Here is an 18,354-nt window from a genome sequence, read left to right on the forward strand (position 1 = left end):
CCGCCTGAGGACTGGATCGGCTTGGTGGAGCTGGGCAGTGGAGGAGGTGGCATCCAGGACACACAGGGACGCTTGTTCAAGGTACCCCTCAACTCACGTGGCCTCGACTCATCCTTCGAAATGATTGGAACCGTCCACAGAACTTTAATGTGAGTGTCTGGCTTTAGAATACACTGGGTTGCAGGGATTTATAGAGAGCTGTTTGGTGGCTGGAGGTGCAGGAGGTTCTGTCTAAACAACAGGTTTGTGTATAGACCACCCGACAATTACACAGGCAGGACCCCCGTGGGTCAGGGAGGCGCAAGGAGGCTGATGGCGAGCCTTAGGGGACCAAAGCTGTCCACACTCCCTGTGCTCTCTTCCAAAGGCAAAGCGTGACAATGGCTATGGATTTTAAAGAAAACAGTCCAAATGGAACAATCTGGGAAAGCTTAGCATCTGTTAAAATTTGGTTCTACAACAGTCTCCTGAAGTGTGTGCCCTTGAGTCATTTTCTTTGGAATCAAGGAGACAGGACTTTCCGTCAGAGCTGCTGGAGTGTGTAAGTCAGGATGCATGGCGAGAACACTGGTCCTGTGTCACAGGGAGAAGTGTGCAGTACTGCCCCCACCCCAGCTGGGACTAGGGACTAGGGCACCTTTGAAAAGTCACTTTTCACAAGAGGGGGAACTGCTACCCCCCAAGAGCCAAATAAATCTAGCAGTGACATGCTAGAGGCACTGTGAAATGAGCAAGATTTTTGTTTTTTCTGTCCTCAAAAACCTATTAATAGGGGCAGGCAGTTGGCTCAGTTGGTTAGAGCGCAGTGCTCATAACACCAAGGTCACCGGTTCTATTCCCATATGGGCCAGTGAGCTGTGCCCTCCACAACTAGATTGAAAAGAACGACTTGACATGGAGCTGATGGGTCCTGAAAACACACTGTTCCCCAATACTCCCCAATTAAAAAAATAAAAATAAAACACCAAAAACCTATTACTAAATCACCTAACTATAATAAACACAGATAATTGCCATTTATCAAAATCCATTGGTACTACTGGACCCTATGCTGGTGCTTCCCAGTTCTTCCAGGGCAGGTATGATGAGTCCCACTTTCCAGATACAGAAACTGAGGCTCAGAGAGCAGGGTAACCCACTACTCAAGGTTAATGGCCTGGAGGGCAGAGCTGGGATTTGAACTCTCTGATTTCAGAGGCTGGTTACTTTTCTGGTTACCTTGTGGTTGAGAGCCCACTGGCCCATGTGGGAATCGAACTGGCAGCCTTCAGCGTTAGGAGCATGGAGCTCCAACCGCCTGAGCCAACGGGCCGGCCCCTTTTCTCTGCAGTTTTGACAGCAGTCATTCATTCTCTCTCTGCCCTCTCGTTTCTCTCTCCCTCTCTGTCTTTCTGCCTCTCTGTGTTAGTCTCTCACCTCTCCCAGTCTCTCTCTCCGCTTTAGTTGGACTTCTCACATTCGTTGTATACTTTTTTCTATATCAGCTTTCACCAAATGAGTCCCCAAGTGCCACAGATGTGTCCTAGGCGATGTAGTCTCAAATTGGGGGAAGAGGGCCTGGTGGGACCCCCTCCTTGGGGCGTGGCCAATTACTGAGCCTCAGGGAAGCCTGGTGCTGTCGCCACCTGGTGGCCACGGGGAGGTGCGGTGCTGGTGGCCTGACGGGTGCTGGTGGTGGGTGTGAGCCTTTCCCACGTGTGGAGCAGGGCTGGGGGGATGTTTTTCTCAGTGTGTAAGGACCATGAGAGGACCTGGGATTGGGAGAGTGCCTAGGACTAGGCCAACTCTGTGTGTGTGTGTGTGTGTGCATGCACACGTGTGTGGAGAGGTGTGTGGACAGCGTGTATGAGAAAAGCCTTGGCCCTCATCCCCCAAAGGTTGGGTTGATTTCCTCAGTACTTCAAAACTCCCGTGGGGGCCTCTTGGCCACTCACTGATGAAACTCTTCATATCCCACCTATTTCACAGAGTAGGAACCTGAGGCTCAGAGAGGTGAATTGACTTTCCCAAGGTCACTAGCCCAGAGCAAGGACTCAATCAGAGGTGTGCTGGACGTCAAAGTCAGTGATATTCTGCTATCCCACTTTGTTCTCCTTGGGGACAGATGGGGTGGGCGACGGATGGGTACTCACGGTCACCCGGCCACCATTTGATGGCAGTTATCGAGGGGCTGTGCAGCACAAACTCCTGAGTATCTGCATCGTAGGTGGCTTCAGTCTCCAGGCCCTGAAGATACGTCCCTTGGAATCAAGGAGGGGAGTTAGACATGGGCCCAGGGTGGGGATCTCACCCGGGGACCAGTGTCTGTGCAGGCCTGGAACCCTCAGGCACCAGCCCAGTATGACTGGGGGTGTCTCCCAGCTGTACTTACAGGCATTTCTTTTACCCATCAGCTTTGGTGGGGACAAACGGCCAGCCCCTGGCAAGGGATGGTTGCTGACATTTCCAGAAGGAACTACTTGCCCCACTGCTCTAGTTATACGTTTGTATAAATTAGAAAAAGACACCATTGCCTCCTCCAGACCCTTGACTGCTGTACCATTTTCATATTAACTATACAAATCTATGACTATGGAGACACAAGTGGGCGCGGTGGAACTGTGCGGTGCATGGCCACAGCCTGCAGCAGCCCTGGCTCACCGTGTCCCAGTTCTGTCTGGGCATACGTGGCGATGATCTGGAACTTGTTGCAGAGTGGGGCCCATTTGGCAATCTGCTCGTCCGAGCCCAGGCTCCTGAGGGCTTTCACGAAGATGTATTGTAACCCTAAGGCCAGGTCTCCAGAAAGGGTTCTGTGGGGGAGAGACGCTGTGAGTGAGCAGCCCACTGGGAACGGGCCCAGGTACCCTCAGCACGAGCAGGGCAAGAGGGAAGGGGCACCTTGCGTCTTGGTTCCCCAACAAGTGCTGCCATTGTCAGGGAAAATAGTTCATGGGGCTGGGGGTTCTGGGGGATCCCAGGTGAATTCCTCTCTGGTGGGGCTGCCCTGGGAATGAGCACCTGGAAGCGTAATGTAATTCAGGACTGTCTTCCAACCAGCCCAGGCGCTCTGCTATCTTCTGGATGTGGAATTTCTTCTGAATGCTGGCCTCGTAGCGCTCATTCTGGCTCATGAAATAATTATCCTTCAGGTTAAACACTGGGTCGCTGTGGATGATGCTCTCTGCCGGAAACAGAACAGTGGGCTTAGGGACCTGGGTGAGATTCCTGGAACCTTCGCATCTTCCCACCCACTTGCCTCATGGATGTGGAAAGGCAGTCAGACGTTACTGACATTTTACAGATGAGATGACAGGCCTAGAGGTGGGAAAGTGCTTGCCCAAGGTTACAAAGCTATGCAGTAACAGTATGAGGGCCGGCATCCAGGTCTTTTGCTGCCTAGGACTCTTCTCTCCCTCAGACAGGCTCAGGGAATATTGATGTGTTAAAGATGCCTGCCAGCTCAAAGGAATGAATCTGTAACAGTTGCGTGTTGAGAGCAAACTTTGTTGTTCCAAGGTGGGACTGCTAGTGAAGGACTCTTCTTCCAAGAAGTTTGTGGGCACAAAGCAGATGTTCCATTGCTCAGCCTCCTCTTACCAACTTTCCTCCGGAGCGCAGTGTTCTGGGCGCCTCCGTCAAGGATGTTGGTGAGCCGTTCCACATCAAAGGACTGCGTGTACCTCTCGCTCGCTATGTCGGGGTGCACTCGCCTGCTCCAGGGATCCCCCATGGACACTCGGTGCACTGGGCGGTCCATCCTCGCCTATATCGGCCTGGCGTTTGAGGAGAGAGTGAGGAGTTTCCCCTTATTTGTGGTTTTGCTTCCCATAGTTTCAGCTACCCATAGTCAACTGCAGTCTGAAAGAATTATATGGAGAATTTCAGAAATAAACAATTCATAAGTTTTAAATTGTGCACCATTCTGAGTAGCATAATGAAATCCCTCGAGTCACGCTGCGTCCCACCGAGGACGTGACTCATCCCTTTGTCCAGCGTCTCCACGCAGCAGACGCCATTGCCCCGTTAGTCACTTGGTAGCTGTCTCGGCTGTCAGATTGCCTGTCGAGGTATCGCAGTGCTTGTGTTCGGGTCACCCTTATTTTACTCAATAATGGCCCCCGCGTGCAAGAGTAGCGATGCTGGCGATTTGGATACGCCAAAGAGAAGCAATAAAGTGCTTCCTTTAGGTGAAAAGGTGAATAAAGTACAATGAGATAATTTTGAGAGAGACCATTCGTGTAACCTTTATTACAGTATAGTTATAATTGTTCTATTTGATTATTAGTTATTGTTAATTTCTTACTGTGCCTAATTTATAAATTAAACTTTATCTTAGGTATGTATGTATAGGGAAAAACATGGCATATAGAGGGCTCGGTACTATCAAAGGTTTCAGGCATCCATAGGGGCTCTTGGAACAGATCGGGGATCAGGGGTCTGCCGTACTTCTGGCCTGGCTGCTCTGAGCCTCGGGCGGTGCTAAGAACCTGTGTGCGGGAGGCGCTGCCGAGGGCTGAGCAGTGTCTGGGCAGGCCTGGCATTCTCAGGCACCGCGCGGCAGGGCTGATCGGTGGAGGAAAACAACTCTCAAATTCTTGAGTGCCACTCCACCCCCACGCCCTCCCTGTGGGCACGTGGCTGTGTCCCAGGCCTTGTCTAGGTGTTGCAGGAATTGCTCAGTACATGGAAGATCAATAGGTGTTAGCCAAGATTTGGACAGGATCTGATTACAAGCTCGTGCTCTGTCCACTGCAGCTTGTGTTGCAAGCACTGCCTAGGGGAATCTTCACAAGTCAATGAAGATCACACAGAAGGAAATTAATCTTAGATTAATGTGTGGCTTCTACCTGCCCGGGAGTTGGATGGGGTCTGATCACACAGCACATGCCCTGTCCTTGATATAGCCCTGCCATGGGACACACCAGGGGGACCTGTGGTCCCATTCACTCTGTCCCCTACATCCTGGGCTCATCCGGCCCATTTCTGTGAGCCTGGAGGGTTACTGTGGAGCTGAGGGGAGGAAGCCTGCTCCTTACCTGTGAAGTGTTCGCCCTGGAACCCCTGTGTGTTCCTCGTAGCCAAGGTGGATCCTGCATCCTTCACAGCAAACCCTCAGCCTCCTAGAAACCCCTGCTCCCCCACAGGGCACCCACCAGGTACAGTCTGTTCTATTTCTCAAGGCTCTCAAATCCATCTGTTCCTCCCACTCGTGTGGCTATCACCCAGGCCACCATCATCTCTCACCTGGCCTCAGTGTCTCTCTCTTGTCTGTTCTCCTGGCTGCAGGGTGGACTCTTAAACTACAACCACATCGTTTTCCTCCCCTGCTTAAAATTTGCTTCTTGGTGCCCACACTTTGCCTCTGCTATTTCCCGGGTGTTTCTAGTCGTTCCCAGCCTCCAGGGACCCCTCCTCTAATGAGAATAGTGCCCCATGGGAGAACTGAGCACCTTTTCAGTGCCCCAAAGCCAGTGCTATTAGAATGGACAATATTTACTCGAATGCCTCTTTCCAAGGCAGTGAGTACCAAGGGGGCTGGCTCTGCTTTTTCTTGGTTCCCAAGAGTATAGCTCACAGGAAGCACACTATTAATCTTTCCTGCAGGTGGTCCTGCTTTGATGCCTTTTCAGATTCACTACGGTTATTATTACTGTTTTATAAATAGGACAGGAACCTTGAGAAGGGAAGAGACATTGTAAGGTCATGTAGCCACACGGGCAAATGGGATTCATACACAGCCTTCCAAACCCATGTCCCTCAGTGGGCGGCTGGGCTGTGGGCTGCTGACTAGGGCCTGGTATGTTTAGGGAGCTTCCCCCATCCCTGCAAGGTCACCTCGCCCCAGCTTTTCTCTTCCTGCCTCATTTCCTCTCTGCCCCTTGCTCCCTCTGCTGCTGTCTCTTTGCTGTGCTCGAACCCTCCGAACACTCCGGGCTCTCACCCTCTGGCCCCCTGACCCCTCCTAGCCTGGGCTGTGTCCTCTTCCTGGAACACTCTTCCCCCACATGTCCTCGGCTCCCTAATTACCTCCTTCAAGTCTCTGATCAGTCTCTTTCTCAGTGAGGCTCACGTGACCACCCTCTTTAAAATCCTAAGACCCCTTTCCCCAGCCTTCCCAATCCCCCTCACTCTGCTCTACTTTTTCTCTTTTTACTTGTCCTAACATATAAGACCATTTACGCATTTATTACGTTTTTGTTTATTCCTGTCTCCCCCTACTAAAAGGTAAACTCCAAGAAGGCAGGGATCTTTGTCACATTCATGCTGCTGTTCTAACACGTAGCCCAAGGCCTGGCCTGAAGGCAGAGTGTAGTAAATAAGTGTCCAGTGAAAGAAAGCAGTGCTCAGGGTCACTGGAGCCATGGGAAAGGCCATTACCGGGTGGCCCCGTCCTCAGGGGTCTCCGCGTCCCTCCCCTGCCCCTCAACCCGCTGGCCTGACTCACCTCTGTCCTTTGTCTGCACTGTAGGCCTGGCCTGGCCTCTCTAGCTGTAGGCCTGGGCTGCTTGTGGGTGGCCCAGCCCCTTTCTCCTCCCCTCGAGAGGCGGCCCTGCCTGGCTGTTCTCTCAGCTCTCAGCTGTCCCCTGCTGAGTTCCCTGCATGTTCTCTTCTGCCCGCTGGTCTCCCTCAAGTGGGTGCAAGGGTGTCGTGCCCAGCACCAGGCGGCCCGGGGAGGACTGCTGTGAAGATTAAGCAGTGTGGATGGCTTCATATGAAGCTGGCTGGGCAGCTACTTCCTCTCCCCGCGTATCTGGCCCTGCCTCCCAGAGCCTGGTCCTGCTGGAAAGTACACACTTGAGCTGTGCATGAAGAAACCCCACAGCCCCCACCCAGAGTCCAGAGACCTGGCTTCAAATCCCAGCGGTGTGACTCTGAGTTACTTCACCCCTCAAAGCTTCCCTTCCCTTGTCTATAATTTACAGGGTAGAAAGGAAAGCTCTGGGTAAATTGTACAGCCTCAAGCATTTGTAATTTGAGATTATTATTGTTTTCTTGGTTCCCTATAAGCGAATTTCTCAATTCCCAGGAGTCATGTTTGCTGGTGGAATTTCTGATTCTGGGGCAGTTGTGTGAGGCCTTTGGTTGTACAATCCATGTTTCTGAGTGCCCACAGTGATCTAAGCACTGCAGCACATACAGCAGGAAGCAAAACTAAACTAAACTGACCTGAACTAGTCCCCCGCCCTTGGGAAGCTTCCAGGCTGGGGTCGGGGGGCTGCTGGGGAGACGGATAATCTCAGTAGGAATGAGCAGGGAAACCTAGATGGGATACTCACAACCACTTGTAATGAATTTACACCCTCTTGAACTTAAAACCTTCTTGCCCTCTCTTCCTGCTCCCCCTGTCCCCGGGTCCCTCCTGCTTTATCTGGCCAGCTCTTTATTCCTTCCTCTCACCACAAATGTTACACTCTCTTGGGAAGTCATCCCAGCCTGGATGAGAAGCTCCTGGGCTTGCTTTGTTAGCTCCGTGCTTTTGCACCTTATGGTATAATAAAAAATGTGACCCCAGTTCCTGGCACAGAGCTCCTAAGTGATAAGCTTGTCTTTTGTAGCTACTGTTGGGGGCCATTAGATAGCTTCAGGAAGGGGCCTGGTTGCCAGAAAGACCAAGCCTTAATTAGAGGGTTGGAACTTTTAGTCTTCCCCCCTTATTCAGGGAGGACATAGGGGCTGGTCTAATCACCAATGGCCAATGATTTAGTCAATTATACCTACATAATGAAATCTTGATAAAAATCCCTAAACACTAGGTTTGTGGGAGCTTCTTGGTTGGTGAACACATGGTGTGCTGGGAGGATGGTGTGCTCGGAAAGAGCACAGAAGCTTCACGCTGCCCCTCACTCCCATGCCTTGCCCTGTGCGTCCCTTCCACTTGGCTGTTCCTGAGTTGTATCCTTTATAATAAAGGGGTAAGCATAAGTAAAGTGCTTTTCTGAGTTCCCTGAGTCGTTCTAGCAAACGACGGCACTTGTGGAGGGGGTGTGGGAATCCCTGAATTTGTAGCCAGTAGGTCAGAACTATGGGTGGCCCCCAGGATTTGCAATTGGTGTCTGAAGTAGGGGAAGTCTTGTGAGACTGAGCCATAAACCTATAGTGTCTGCATTAACCCCAAGAGTTAGTGTCAGAATTGAATGGAATTGCTGGAAACCCACCTGGTGTGAAAGAATTGGTTGTTGGTATGATAAACCACATATTGGTGTCACAATGAGACAGGATAGTTAACGTACTGTTAGGCAGACAAGAAAGTCCCTGGTGGCATAAACAAAAGACAGCCATATCCTAAAACTTCAGGTTTTGAAATAAATCCTTCACTCCAGGGCAAAGACATGAGAATGCACCTTGAGGTTAATAAATTATCTCATAAATCCCTTTGGGCCTGACAGTGGAGCAGATCTGATAGGTATGAGTGGAAGTTACTAATTAACATCCTAATCTTCAGGCATCTGATCTCAACTCCCTAACAGTCCATGGTGATAACTTTCCCTGTGTAGAAGGTAAGATTTAACATAACATTGAGACAGACCTGAGGCCAGGGGACGACTTCTCAGCTATCAGCCCTGAGGCCCGCTGTCCTTTGTTCTTTCCCACTTACCCGCCTATAAAACCCCTCCATCATTTTGGTTTGGGGAAGGGGGTTTTTCAGACAGGAGTCTGTCATCTTCCTTAGCTGCCGGCATCTGGAATAAAAGGCGCTTTTTCTCCTCACCAACCCTTGTCTCGTTTTGGACTCTCCGGGCGGCAAGCAGCACTGAGCCCGAGTTCAGTAACAAAACCAAGAAATTAACACTGATACACTGCTATTAACTAATCTTTACAACTCATTTGAGTGTGTTAGAGGATTCCTACTATCAACCTCAGGTTCAATGACTTCCTAGAAGGACTCACTGAACTCAGAAAAACTGTTACTCTCGTGGTTATGGTTTATTACTGCAAAAGGATACAGATCAAACTCAGCAAAGAAACAGGTGCTTAGGGTGGGGTCCAGGAGAGACCAGGCGTGCGTGTCCAGTTGTCCTCTCCCAGTGGGGCTATATTGGCAGCATTTAATTCTCCCTGTGTGACAACACGCGTGAAGTATGAAAACCGGGGGAGCTCCCTCAGCCTTTATGTCCAGGGTTATCAGGCATCAGTCAGAGGCCTGGCCTGCTGGGGGGCTGACCGTAGTCACTTGTCTCCAGCCCCTACGGAAATAAACTGATACTGCGTGGCTACCGCCCCAAGTGTACAGAGACACTGCTCAGGCAGGGCATCCCAGGCTGTCAAGGGCCAGTTTTCTCTTTGGAATGTGCAGGTTTGAAATCCTGCTGTGTTAGCTATTTACTGCACATTGAGTTTGGCCAGTTTTCCCAATAATGTCTTTTTTCTGGTTTAGAACCCAATCCACCATTCCCCACTGTATTTAATTGTCCTGTCTCCTCCAATTGGTACAATTCTTCAGTCTTTCTTTGTCTTTTATAACCTTGATACTTTCAGTGGTACTGGTGAGGTGTTTTTTTTAGAATCTCCTCAATCTGAATTGTTCTGAGATTAAGCTCTTGATGTTCTTCTATTTGCTTTTTGATACCTCATGTACATAACATTTTGTTTTTGTTTATTCAGATGCATTTGTCTTGTTACTGATTTCATCCTGTTGCCAACAGACAGAAATTTAACTCCTCATAGGTAAGATTAAGATACTAGTTTGTGTTCTTATTTTTATAGTTTTAAAACATTTAACTTTCATTTGCAGTATTTTGGTGTATGGTATGAGGTGTAGATCTAAATGAATTCTTTCTTTTATGTTGCTATTCTCTTATAGAGACATTTATTGTTATCTTTCTAGAACAAATTCATTTGCTAAATGCATGAATAACTACTGAGGAGTATTGTGTCCATCTTAGTATCTCATATATTAACTTCTTGTATTTGCTTGATTCTGTTTTGGAAATAACAGTTCTGTGTCAGTGGTTCATTATTTCTGCCTTATCTTGATAGCATATGGTTTTATAATTATCCTTTTGTTATGTTTTGAAATTTTAAAATTTGGTAGAGTTGAGGCCATCGTTTATGTCTCTCTCTCTCTCTCTCTCTCTCTCTCTCTCTCTCTCTCTCTAATTTCTTTAATTTTCCTCCCTTGGCATTCCTACTTGCTTATTCTTTGAGATGAATTTCTGTAGTGGACATCTATTGTTTTTGCCTGCTCAGCAACCCTTCCCCTTATTTTGTTTAGAAAATCCTTCTTTCAGATTAAGAAGTGCAAATTGCCCATTATAAAAATAGTCACGGGATGTAAAGTACAGCATAGGGCATATAGTCAGTAATATTGTAATACCTTTGTATGATGACAGATGGGCACTAGATTTATCAGGGTGATCACTTCATAAATTATATAAATGTCTAATCACTATGTTGTGCACCTGAAACTAATATAATATTGTATGTCAACTATATGTGAAAAAATTTTTTTTAAAGAAAATCCTTCTTTCCTGTGAGGAACCCATATGCTTTGGGGGGGGTTGCTTCTGCGTCCCTGGGAACAAGAGGGTGGGCAGTAAAAGGAGTAGATAATATGGGGATGCACAAGGTATGGTGTGTGAGGAAGTATGGGGTGACACGTCTCCACAAAATGAGGACTGAGAGAAGGGCAGAGGGTTTGGGGTCACCAGCCATGAGGGAGGTATGGATGCTAGACAAGCTTAGGGACTAAGAGAAATAAACAAGTGGAAATAGGACTTGGAGGAGTCAGGTCAGTGACAGGTATGACAGAATGAAACTACTGAGGAAAGGGAAGCTGATAATTAACTTTTATAGAGGATTGGCCATGTGCCTGGCACTTGCCAAACATTTTCTGTTTGCTAACTCAGTCCTCTCAACAACCCGTGATGCTGGTATTACTAGAACACTCATTTTACAGACAAGAAACTGAAAGGTATTAAGTAACTTGTCAAAGGTCACCCATCTGTGAGTGACAGAGCTGGGTATTGCACTCCACCCCCAAATCTGAAGTCTGCCTGACTTCGTAACCTGGGCTCTTAACAGCCATGCTGTCCACTGTCAAGATGTCCTTCAAGGAGAGAGAGAAAGAGGAAGAAGGAACTTCCATCCTTTGAAACGTACCAGGCTTGGGCTAGACACTTGTTATGTTGTGTCAGATTTCAGGACCTGAGAGGTGTATAGTAGGTGCTCAATGCATGTTTCTTTCCTTCCTGCTCCTTCCCCAAATTTCCGGGCAGGCATCTGAACTCTTATGTCCCATTTGGCCACTGTTGTGAGTGGAATGGGGCTGGAAGTTGTGTCCCTGGGGCCCACTCTGCAAGACTGGTGTGGGCCAGGCCACCCGCCGCTGGGAAGGAGGGTGGAGGGAGGCCGTTTGGTCTCAGCATGCTTGCAGGATGTTTCTGGTGACAGATGGGAAAGCTTAAATGTGGGCGCTTTGCAAAACATCTTCCTGGAAACTCCACCAGCAAATGCTGCCAGAATAAATATGTGAGCTACAGTCAGGCAGACGTGGGTTCACATCTCGCTTCCCTCACCTACTGACTGTGTCTTTGGGTAGTGGCTTTGCCTCTTTAAACTTTGAATTCTTCACCTGTGTAATGGAGGTAGTGACTGTCCTGGTAGAGTAAATGAGAGAATTCATATAAAGTATTTAGTCCAGTCCCTGGCAAGACACTAAATGTTCAATAAATATAGATAGCATTATCATTATCTGTATCATTGATCTTGGAAATGTGACCCAGGAAGTTGCCCAGGTTTGTGACGAATACTGACTGGCAGAGCTGGGGCTTGAATCCAGGTCTGGGCACAGAACAAGCGGAACACTGGCCTTGCTGGGGGAATGAGCATTTTAGATCAGGCGCCCCAATGTGTGTGCTACAGTGGCCTGGTCCCATGGGAAGCTTTCCTTGGAGGGGGAGCCCCGGCTCACTTAGCTGTTGCCAGGCAGCCCAGGAGAGCTGCCACGGTCCCTGGCTGGGCAACCCTACTCATCTCTCTGAAGTCCTTTCTGGGAAGTAAATAGGCACACTGAAGGAGAGGGCCAGTTTTGGAGAAAAAGCCCAGCCTTGTGTCTTCTCTGGGTGAGTGCCAGCTGATCACCAACTCAAATCACTGCGACAGGCTGAGATGAGGGCAGTGACCACTAGGTGGGGGAGGGCTGTGTTCTTGTGAAACCCAGTACAAGGGCAGTGGCACCGTAAGGTAAGGCCCTGGTGGGAGCCAGGTGGTTGGGGGTTGGTGGGTCTTTGGGGTACTGACACATCAAATCATTTCGGCCGCTGCTCAGCCATAGGTCCAGTCCTGCAAGGGTGCAGGAATGCCACCACACTGGTTGATTCTATTGGGCTCTAGAAACTGGTGGCCTTGGGGGTGGGGCCGTGACACAGTGGGTGGGGCCATGGCGGTGGGTAGATGGTCCTCACTCCAGGATTCACGATGGTCTATGTTGGCCTGAGTCTATTTTTATAGGTGGAAGTCAGATCTCTTAAGTTCAGATGGACAAATGTCAGATCAAAGGTGAAATAGATTCCCGAATCTTTTGAAAAGGTCAGGATGGCACAAGAGCCTCCTAGGAGCCCCTTCTAAGAGCAAAGCCTGGTTATAATAGAAAAACATGTGTGCGCGGCAGACAGACAGCTCTGTGTGAATCTCATCTCTCCACAGGAATTGTTTGTGACTTGTCAAGTCCCTTAATTTAAATTCACCTGACTTTGGTTTCTTCATTTGCAAAATGGGGATGATGACACTGAATTGTCATGGTGGGGATGTTGCTGGCCTTCCATAAATGCAGTGGTCATTACTGACACCCACTCACAACCTTTTTGAACACCTACTACGTGCAGAGCCCTGGGTTAGGACTGGTCAGGATGAGCAGAATCAGACAGGGTCCCTGCCCTCACGGGCCTATGAATCAGCATAATATCTAGTGTGGCAAGGGTGCCCTGCAGAAGCTACTGGGACCTGAGGGCTCCCCAGGAGCACACACTGCAGAACCAGGGAGGGGGCACCCTTCGCTGCCTGAGGTCTTCCCTCTCTCCTGGGTTTCGTACTTAGTCCTGTCTGCCATTGAAGAGGGTGCTCCCCAGATCCAGACCAGGACTTGTGGTCTGGTGAGTGTGAGAATGTGAGAACAGGGCTTGCTGCTCTTGGCTCCCCGTGCAGCGCAGGTCTGATGTCAGAGCGCCGGCAGCAGCCCTTTTCTTCTCCAAGGCCTCCAGGGCTGCGTCGTGGCCCAGAGAGTGGTGTGTAGGAGCCTGTAGGGCGCAGGTATTCTGATGAAAGCCAAGAGGTCAAAGGAAAGCTTCTAGACCTAACTGACTTCTGTGGGCCAGGGTCAGAATCGTGGAGGAAGGAGGCAGGTGGACGATGGCGATGGGAGGACGATGGGTGTATTGCAGCCCACACCTATTAAATCTTTTATGTGCCCGATGCCCTATTTGGCCATTGCCTTTTCTCAAAGCTGTGAATGGGATGGGCTGGGAATTTTGTTCCTGGGGCCCAGGCTGCCAGATTCACAGGAGCCGCGCCACCTGCTGGCTGGGAGGAGGAGGAGGAAGGCCATTTGGGAATCAGCAGTAAACAAGGCAGACAGAAATCTCTGCCCCAGTGGTGCTGACATTGTTAGGAGAGACACACAATCCAGCACTAAAACATATAATATGTTAGATGGTGATAAATGGTAAGGAGGAGAAATAAAGCAGGCAAGGAAGGGATAGGAAGTGTGTAGGAGATATGAAATTTTACACGGGATGACTAAGGTGTACCTCGTTTAGCCAAAGCACGAAAAATGACCTGAAGAAAGTGAGGGTGTGTCCTGTGTGGCTCTCTGAGGGAAGGACACTCCTGGCCATGGAATAGCAGATGAAAAGGCCCTGAGGTGGGGTTTGGTTGGGGATCGTGAGGAGGCAGGCTGGCTGGAGCTGCTGAGTGAGGGGGAGAACCGTGGGAAGTAGGTCAGAGGTAAAGAGGGAGCTGGACGTATAGGAACTTCTAGGTCACAGGAAGGGCTCTCCTGGGAGCCAGTGGAGGCCTGTGTGCAGAGAAGTGGCAAGATGTGCCTTAGATTTTAACACGATCACTTGGCTGCTCTGTTGAGAATAGGCTGTCGGGGGCAAGGGTAGATGGAAGACCAGTTAGGAGGAGGCCGCTGCAATATTCCAGATGTGTTGTTTCCTACTGTGTCCCCCAGCTCATGGCGTGCTTCCTGGCACAGAGCAGGCACTCAGCAAATGTTTATTGAATGATGTGTGGGTGAGTGGTGTCCAAATACCAGTTTTCAGACTGGTGCCATGTGGGCTCCATCTGGAGAAAATGTAGAAAAACATCCCAGGCACTGCTGCGGGGGATCCTGATCTCATAGGTTTCTGATGGGAAAGAGGAGTCTGGGCTCGCAGCACAGTCTGCAGGTAATTCTAGGCAACAGGGCTGCCTTTCTGTGTCAGGAATGTTTTTGTCTGCAAGTAACAGAGACCGACAAACAATGGCTTACACGAAGAGAGTTTATTTTTATTTACAGGAATTCTGGAGGAGGGCGGCTGTGGGCATTGGCTTGGTCAAGTGATGAGAGGGTCCGTGGCTTTGAGAGTCTATTGGTCTTTTCCTCATTGTAGCAAGAAGGCTGCTGTGGCTCCAGGCATCACATCCTCAATGAGGGCAGAAAGGAGGGAGGGGCAGAGGTGTCACCCATGTCTGTCTCTTTTGTCAGAACAGCATAAGCTTTCCCAGAAGTCCCTGTAGACTTCCTCTTAAATTTCACTGGCCATACCTGGTTCCACACTCACCCCAAGTGGCACAGGAGGCTGACACAGTGAGAATCTGGATTTACAATCTCTACCGTGAGGGGTGGCTAGAGAGGAGTTGGGACTGACCACTGGGGAGTGAATGAGGGTGTCTGCTGTGGCTCCACTGGACAACGTGGTACTTGAGGTCCCCTCTACTTCTGGAGCTTTGTCTCCATGACTTGCTGCCTCCATGGGGCATGCGGTGACGACCGAGTGACATCCCGAGCATTCTCTTGGAGGGGCCTATTCCAGCCTAGACTCTCTGTCTTGCTTCTCTTCACATGTCTGAAGGACATACAGACGGCTGAGGCGGCTTCTTTGGGAAAGCGGTGGTCTTTTTTAGGGATGATGCATCACTAGCGTCACTCTCACCTGGCAGACATTTAAAATAGCAGCACCACTTTCTCACTAAGTCACCTTCGAGAGCCTTTCAGCATTCACTGACACACACACATACACACACACACACACACACACAGGCAGCATGTTTCTATTTACACGCCTACCCTGGCCCCACACACAGGAAAAGGACAACATGTTTGGTCACTCTCAAACCACCATTAGGCAGAAGGCCAGGATGACCTTGTTCCTCTTGTAAGGCCCACTTTCTGGTTCAAAAGTCAAACAGCATCCCAGGGGCAGTTCTTTCTGGCAGTTTGGGGTTGGGGGTGGGGTATGTGTGTGAGAAATGCTTTTCCAGCACTGTCACCCTACCTGACAGGTTTACAAAGTCAAAAGCAGGGGTTTAGTCTTCAGGGAAAAAAGAAACAGGCCTTGTTTATTGTCTAAATCTTTCAAAATGGGATGGGAGCAAAAGATGAAAACATTTAGTATCGCATGGAGGGATTTTTGAGGAAGAAAAATGGGTAAAGTCACTGGAGCTGACCCAGGTGACAGAAACTAGGTAGGGGGCGGGTCTTGGGTTCAGAGGCTGAAAATGGGGACTCAAAGGAATGGCAGTGGGGTCTTCAAACTATTTGTTTGTATTTCCAGAAGCCTATTGAAATCACTGGATATTTGCTTTCCATGGGCTTCAGGAAAAGGTAAAACAAAACAAAACAAAAAAACCACTTTTTTTTGGGCTAGAATTACATCACAACACTGTGGTAAGAAATGCAGATTGGCAATTATATACATCTCTGTTGAAAACCACAGTCACATACCTGACACAATTTTCTAGGAGTTAAAAGACTTCTCAGGCCTGGGGTCCCTGGGGTGGGCTGGATAATAAAGAGCCCTGGGGGCTGCAGAGGCGGGTGGGAACCCCCATGGCAGAGGTCCATGGGAGTTGGGGGACAGAGATGGTTTCCGAGATGATGTTTCCAATACTTAGCCTTCTCGGATGCTCTAGCCTTGCTACTTAGAATGTGGTCCTCTGTGCAGGAGCCTAGAAACTTCTTAGAAATGCAGAATCTCAGCCCCCATCCCAGAGCTACTGAATCAGAAGCTGTAATTTAACGAGATCCCTAGTGATTCGCAGGCACGATAAAGCTTGAGAAGCACTGTTCTGGACTTCTGGGAGCAGGAAGGCTGCAGCCCTGGCTAGGTATGGGTACAGGGACCTGGCAGGGAGGGCTGTGGAGAGGAGAAAATACTGTCAAAGCATGGCTTTGGGAGTAAGGCTGGCAAACTCTAAGATGTCTTTCTTAGTACCCTTCCCACCTGGCATGGCGTGAGCCCCAAGGCCACTTGAGGGCTGCCTTGCCCTTCTTCAATGACAGCTGCACTTGAACCATTTTCCCCTCGGTTGGCTTTCAAGGCAGGTGCCCCGAGATGCTCCCCTTAGTTGCCCCAAACCTGGCTGCAGGTAAAACCAGGGGCAGGGAGGTTCTCTGAGACCTGTGAGTTGGGCACAGAGAAGCAGGGCCCCCTGGGGCCTGGGCAGAACGGAGGGCTGGTCAGACCAGGCAGGACCCTGTCCCTTTCTCAATGCTTCTAGAAAAACTCTCATCAGGACTCAGAAGCCCCTTCAGGGAGAGGTGTCTTGTGAAAGTTTTCCCAGCTGTGGCTTCCTCTTGGAGCAGGAGGGGTGAGTGCTCAGAAGGAAAGTCCTGGGAGCTTAGGGGTCCCCAGCTTTGGGGGTGTGGGAGTGGTTGGACGGGCAGGCTCTCTGGGGCAATGCATTTTTACAGGAGCAAGCGTGAACATCACAGATGTCCCAAGGTCCAGGGTTGCCAGACAGAAGGACTGGAGGAGGGTGTGGGGACCAAGGGAGGGTTGGGGGGGGGGGGCGGATCTTCAACAGCCAGCTTTACAGCACTCTTTCTTCATTTGTCAGCATGGTGATTCTCCGCAGGTTTTCCCTGACTTTAATAAATTCGGGGGCACGGTCCTCTTCCTTTTCAGGTGGTTTTTCCAGCTGAAGAAGAGAGAAGCAGAGGTGTGAAGTGGGTGGGCTTAAGGGAATTCTGAGTCTCAAAAGCCACTGGGTTTGGACCAAGGGTCCTCTCTGAGGAAACAGAACCAGGGATCAATTTTGCCACCAGCCTGGTAGCTGAGGGGACAGAGCATGAGACGAAGTGCTCCCCGTGAAGCCTAGTTCAAATTGCTTACCTCCTCTGGGCCTCAGGTTTCTCATCTCTGAAATGGGAATGCCATCTGGTTCGCAGGGCAGTTGTGAGAATGAAATCAGAATCAATATGCAATAGATTGGGCCAGTGAGGAAACAGGCTCAGAGAGGGGACACTGGCCCAAAGTCACACAGTGAAGTGAGCAGCAGAGTGAGGACACAAGCTAGTGGTGGACTCGTGGTCCAGTCATTTTGCTCAACCTCCTCCCTCTTCCCAGCTGTGGCCACATGCAGAGCCCTTCCCTGGGCCAGGAGACATTCTTGGAGGAGGAGCGGGCTGGCCCTAGGGGACCCCCAACCCACCTGGTTCAGCCTCTGCTGCCGTCTCAGCAGCTCCTGCTCAAAGGGGCACTGTAGCCGCTTTGCCTCCAGCTCCTCCATCTTCTTCTTGATGATCTGGTTCCGCCTGCGGTGCTCCAGGACACGCTGCAGCTCTGGCTTGCTGTCCACGCCCAAGCCCCTGGGTGGAAGAAGACGTCAGGAGACCCCAACTCCCGCAACCCTGTCTCAGGGCTACACCCTGTCGTGACACCAACGTACACTGTTCTCTCACGCAACCCCCCTGGCAGCCCCAGAGGTGGAGCCATTACTGTCCCATTGTACAGAGAAGGGGAGTGAGGCTTCTAGGACTTAAGACACCAGCCAACTCACCGCTACAGAACGGCCGAGTGAGAATTTGCACCCAGGCCTGTCTGACTGCGGAGACCAGGTTTTGTTATTTGAGGTTATTTTCTCAGCTTATATTTTCTAGAGGTGGAACTGCTGGGTCAGGCTCCTTTAAAACTTTTTGGACACATATTCCCATCTGTCCCCTCTTAGAAAAGGTTATCCAACTTATACTTCTGTCACCCTATACAAGGGTGTCTATTTCTCCCCACCGTCACCATCCAATCTTTCTGATTTGAGAATCTGGTAGGCAAGAAATAATATTTGATTTTCATTTGTTTATTAGTCACATCGAACATTTTTTGAGATGTTTACCAGCTATTTGCATTTCCTCTTTTGTGAACTAACTCTACCTATATTTTGTTCATTTTTCTC

The 18,354-nt window shown here is 49.8% G+C and overlaps 2 protein-coding genes and 1 long non-coding RNA gene across 9 annotated transcripts in view; 1 reads left to right on the plus strand and 2 right to left on the minus strand.

Annotated features, from left to right (window-relative positions):
• The window catches only part of ACOX2 (acyl-CoA oxidase 2), a 28,504-nt gene extending 21,790 nt beyond the window's left edge, over positions 1 to 6,714 (minus strand). Inside the window, exons 1-5 of one of the 2 annotated variants that reach the window (XM_019724125.2) lie at positions 6,428 to 6,714; positions 3,580 to 3,755; positions 3,001 to 3,163; positions 2,641 to 2,792; positions 2,133 to 2,240 (exon numbers count right to left, since the gene is read on the minus strand). In XM_019724125.2, the coding sequence (XP_019579684.2) occupies positions 2,133 to 2,240; positions 2,641 to 2,792; positions 3,001 to 3,163; positions 3,580 to 3,739 (583 nt within the window). In that variant the 5' untranslated portion in view covers positions 3,740 to 3,755; positions 6,428 to 6,714. Of the gene's footprint in view, positions 1 to 2,132; positions 2,241 to 2,640; positions 2,793 to 3,000; positions 3,164 to 3,579; positions 3,841 to 6,427 lie in introns of both variants that reach the window. The other variant, XM_019724124.2, reaches the window with a different exon arrangement.
• The window catches only part of LOC141567240 (uncharacterized), a 38,352-nt gene that overhangs the window by 18,059 nt on the left and 1,939 nt on the right, over positions 1 to 18,354 (plus strand). The window contains exons 1-2 of one of the 5 annotated variants that reach the window (XR_012489728.1): positions 8,400 to 8,951; positions 9,586 to 9,648. This is a non-coding gene — a long non-coding RNA (uncharacterized LOC141567240). The other 4 variants (XR_012489729.1, XR_012489730.1, XR_012489731.1 and 1 more) reach the window with 4 other exon arrangements.
• FAM107A (family with sequence similarity 107 member A) overlaps positions 14,449 to 18,354 on the minus strand; it is a 57,244-nt gene continuing 53,338 nt past the window's right edge. For both annotated transcript variants that reach the window (XM_019724129.2, XM_019724130.2), the window contains 2 exons: positions 17,617 to 17,773; positions 14,449 to 17,103 (listed from right to left, as the gene is read on the minus strand). In XM_019724129.2, coding sequence (XP_019579688.2) covers positions 16,996 to 17,103; positions 17,617 to 17,773 — 265 coding nt within the window. In that variant the 3' untranslated portion in view covers positions 14,449 to 16,995. The remainder of the gene's footprint in view (positions 17,104 to 17,616; positions 17,774 to 18,354) is intronic.

This window comes from Rhinolophus sinicus, linkage group LG10 (genome assembly GCF_036562045.2).
Source record: "Rhinolophus sinicus isolate RSC01 linkage group LG10, ASM3656204v1, whole genome shotgun sequence".
NCBI lineage: Eukaryota > Metazoa > Chordata > Mammalia > Chiroptera > Rhinolophidae > Rhinolophus > Rhinolophus sinicus.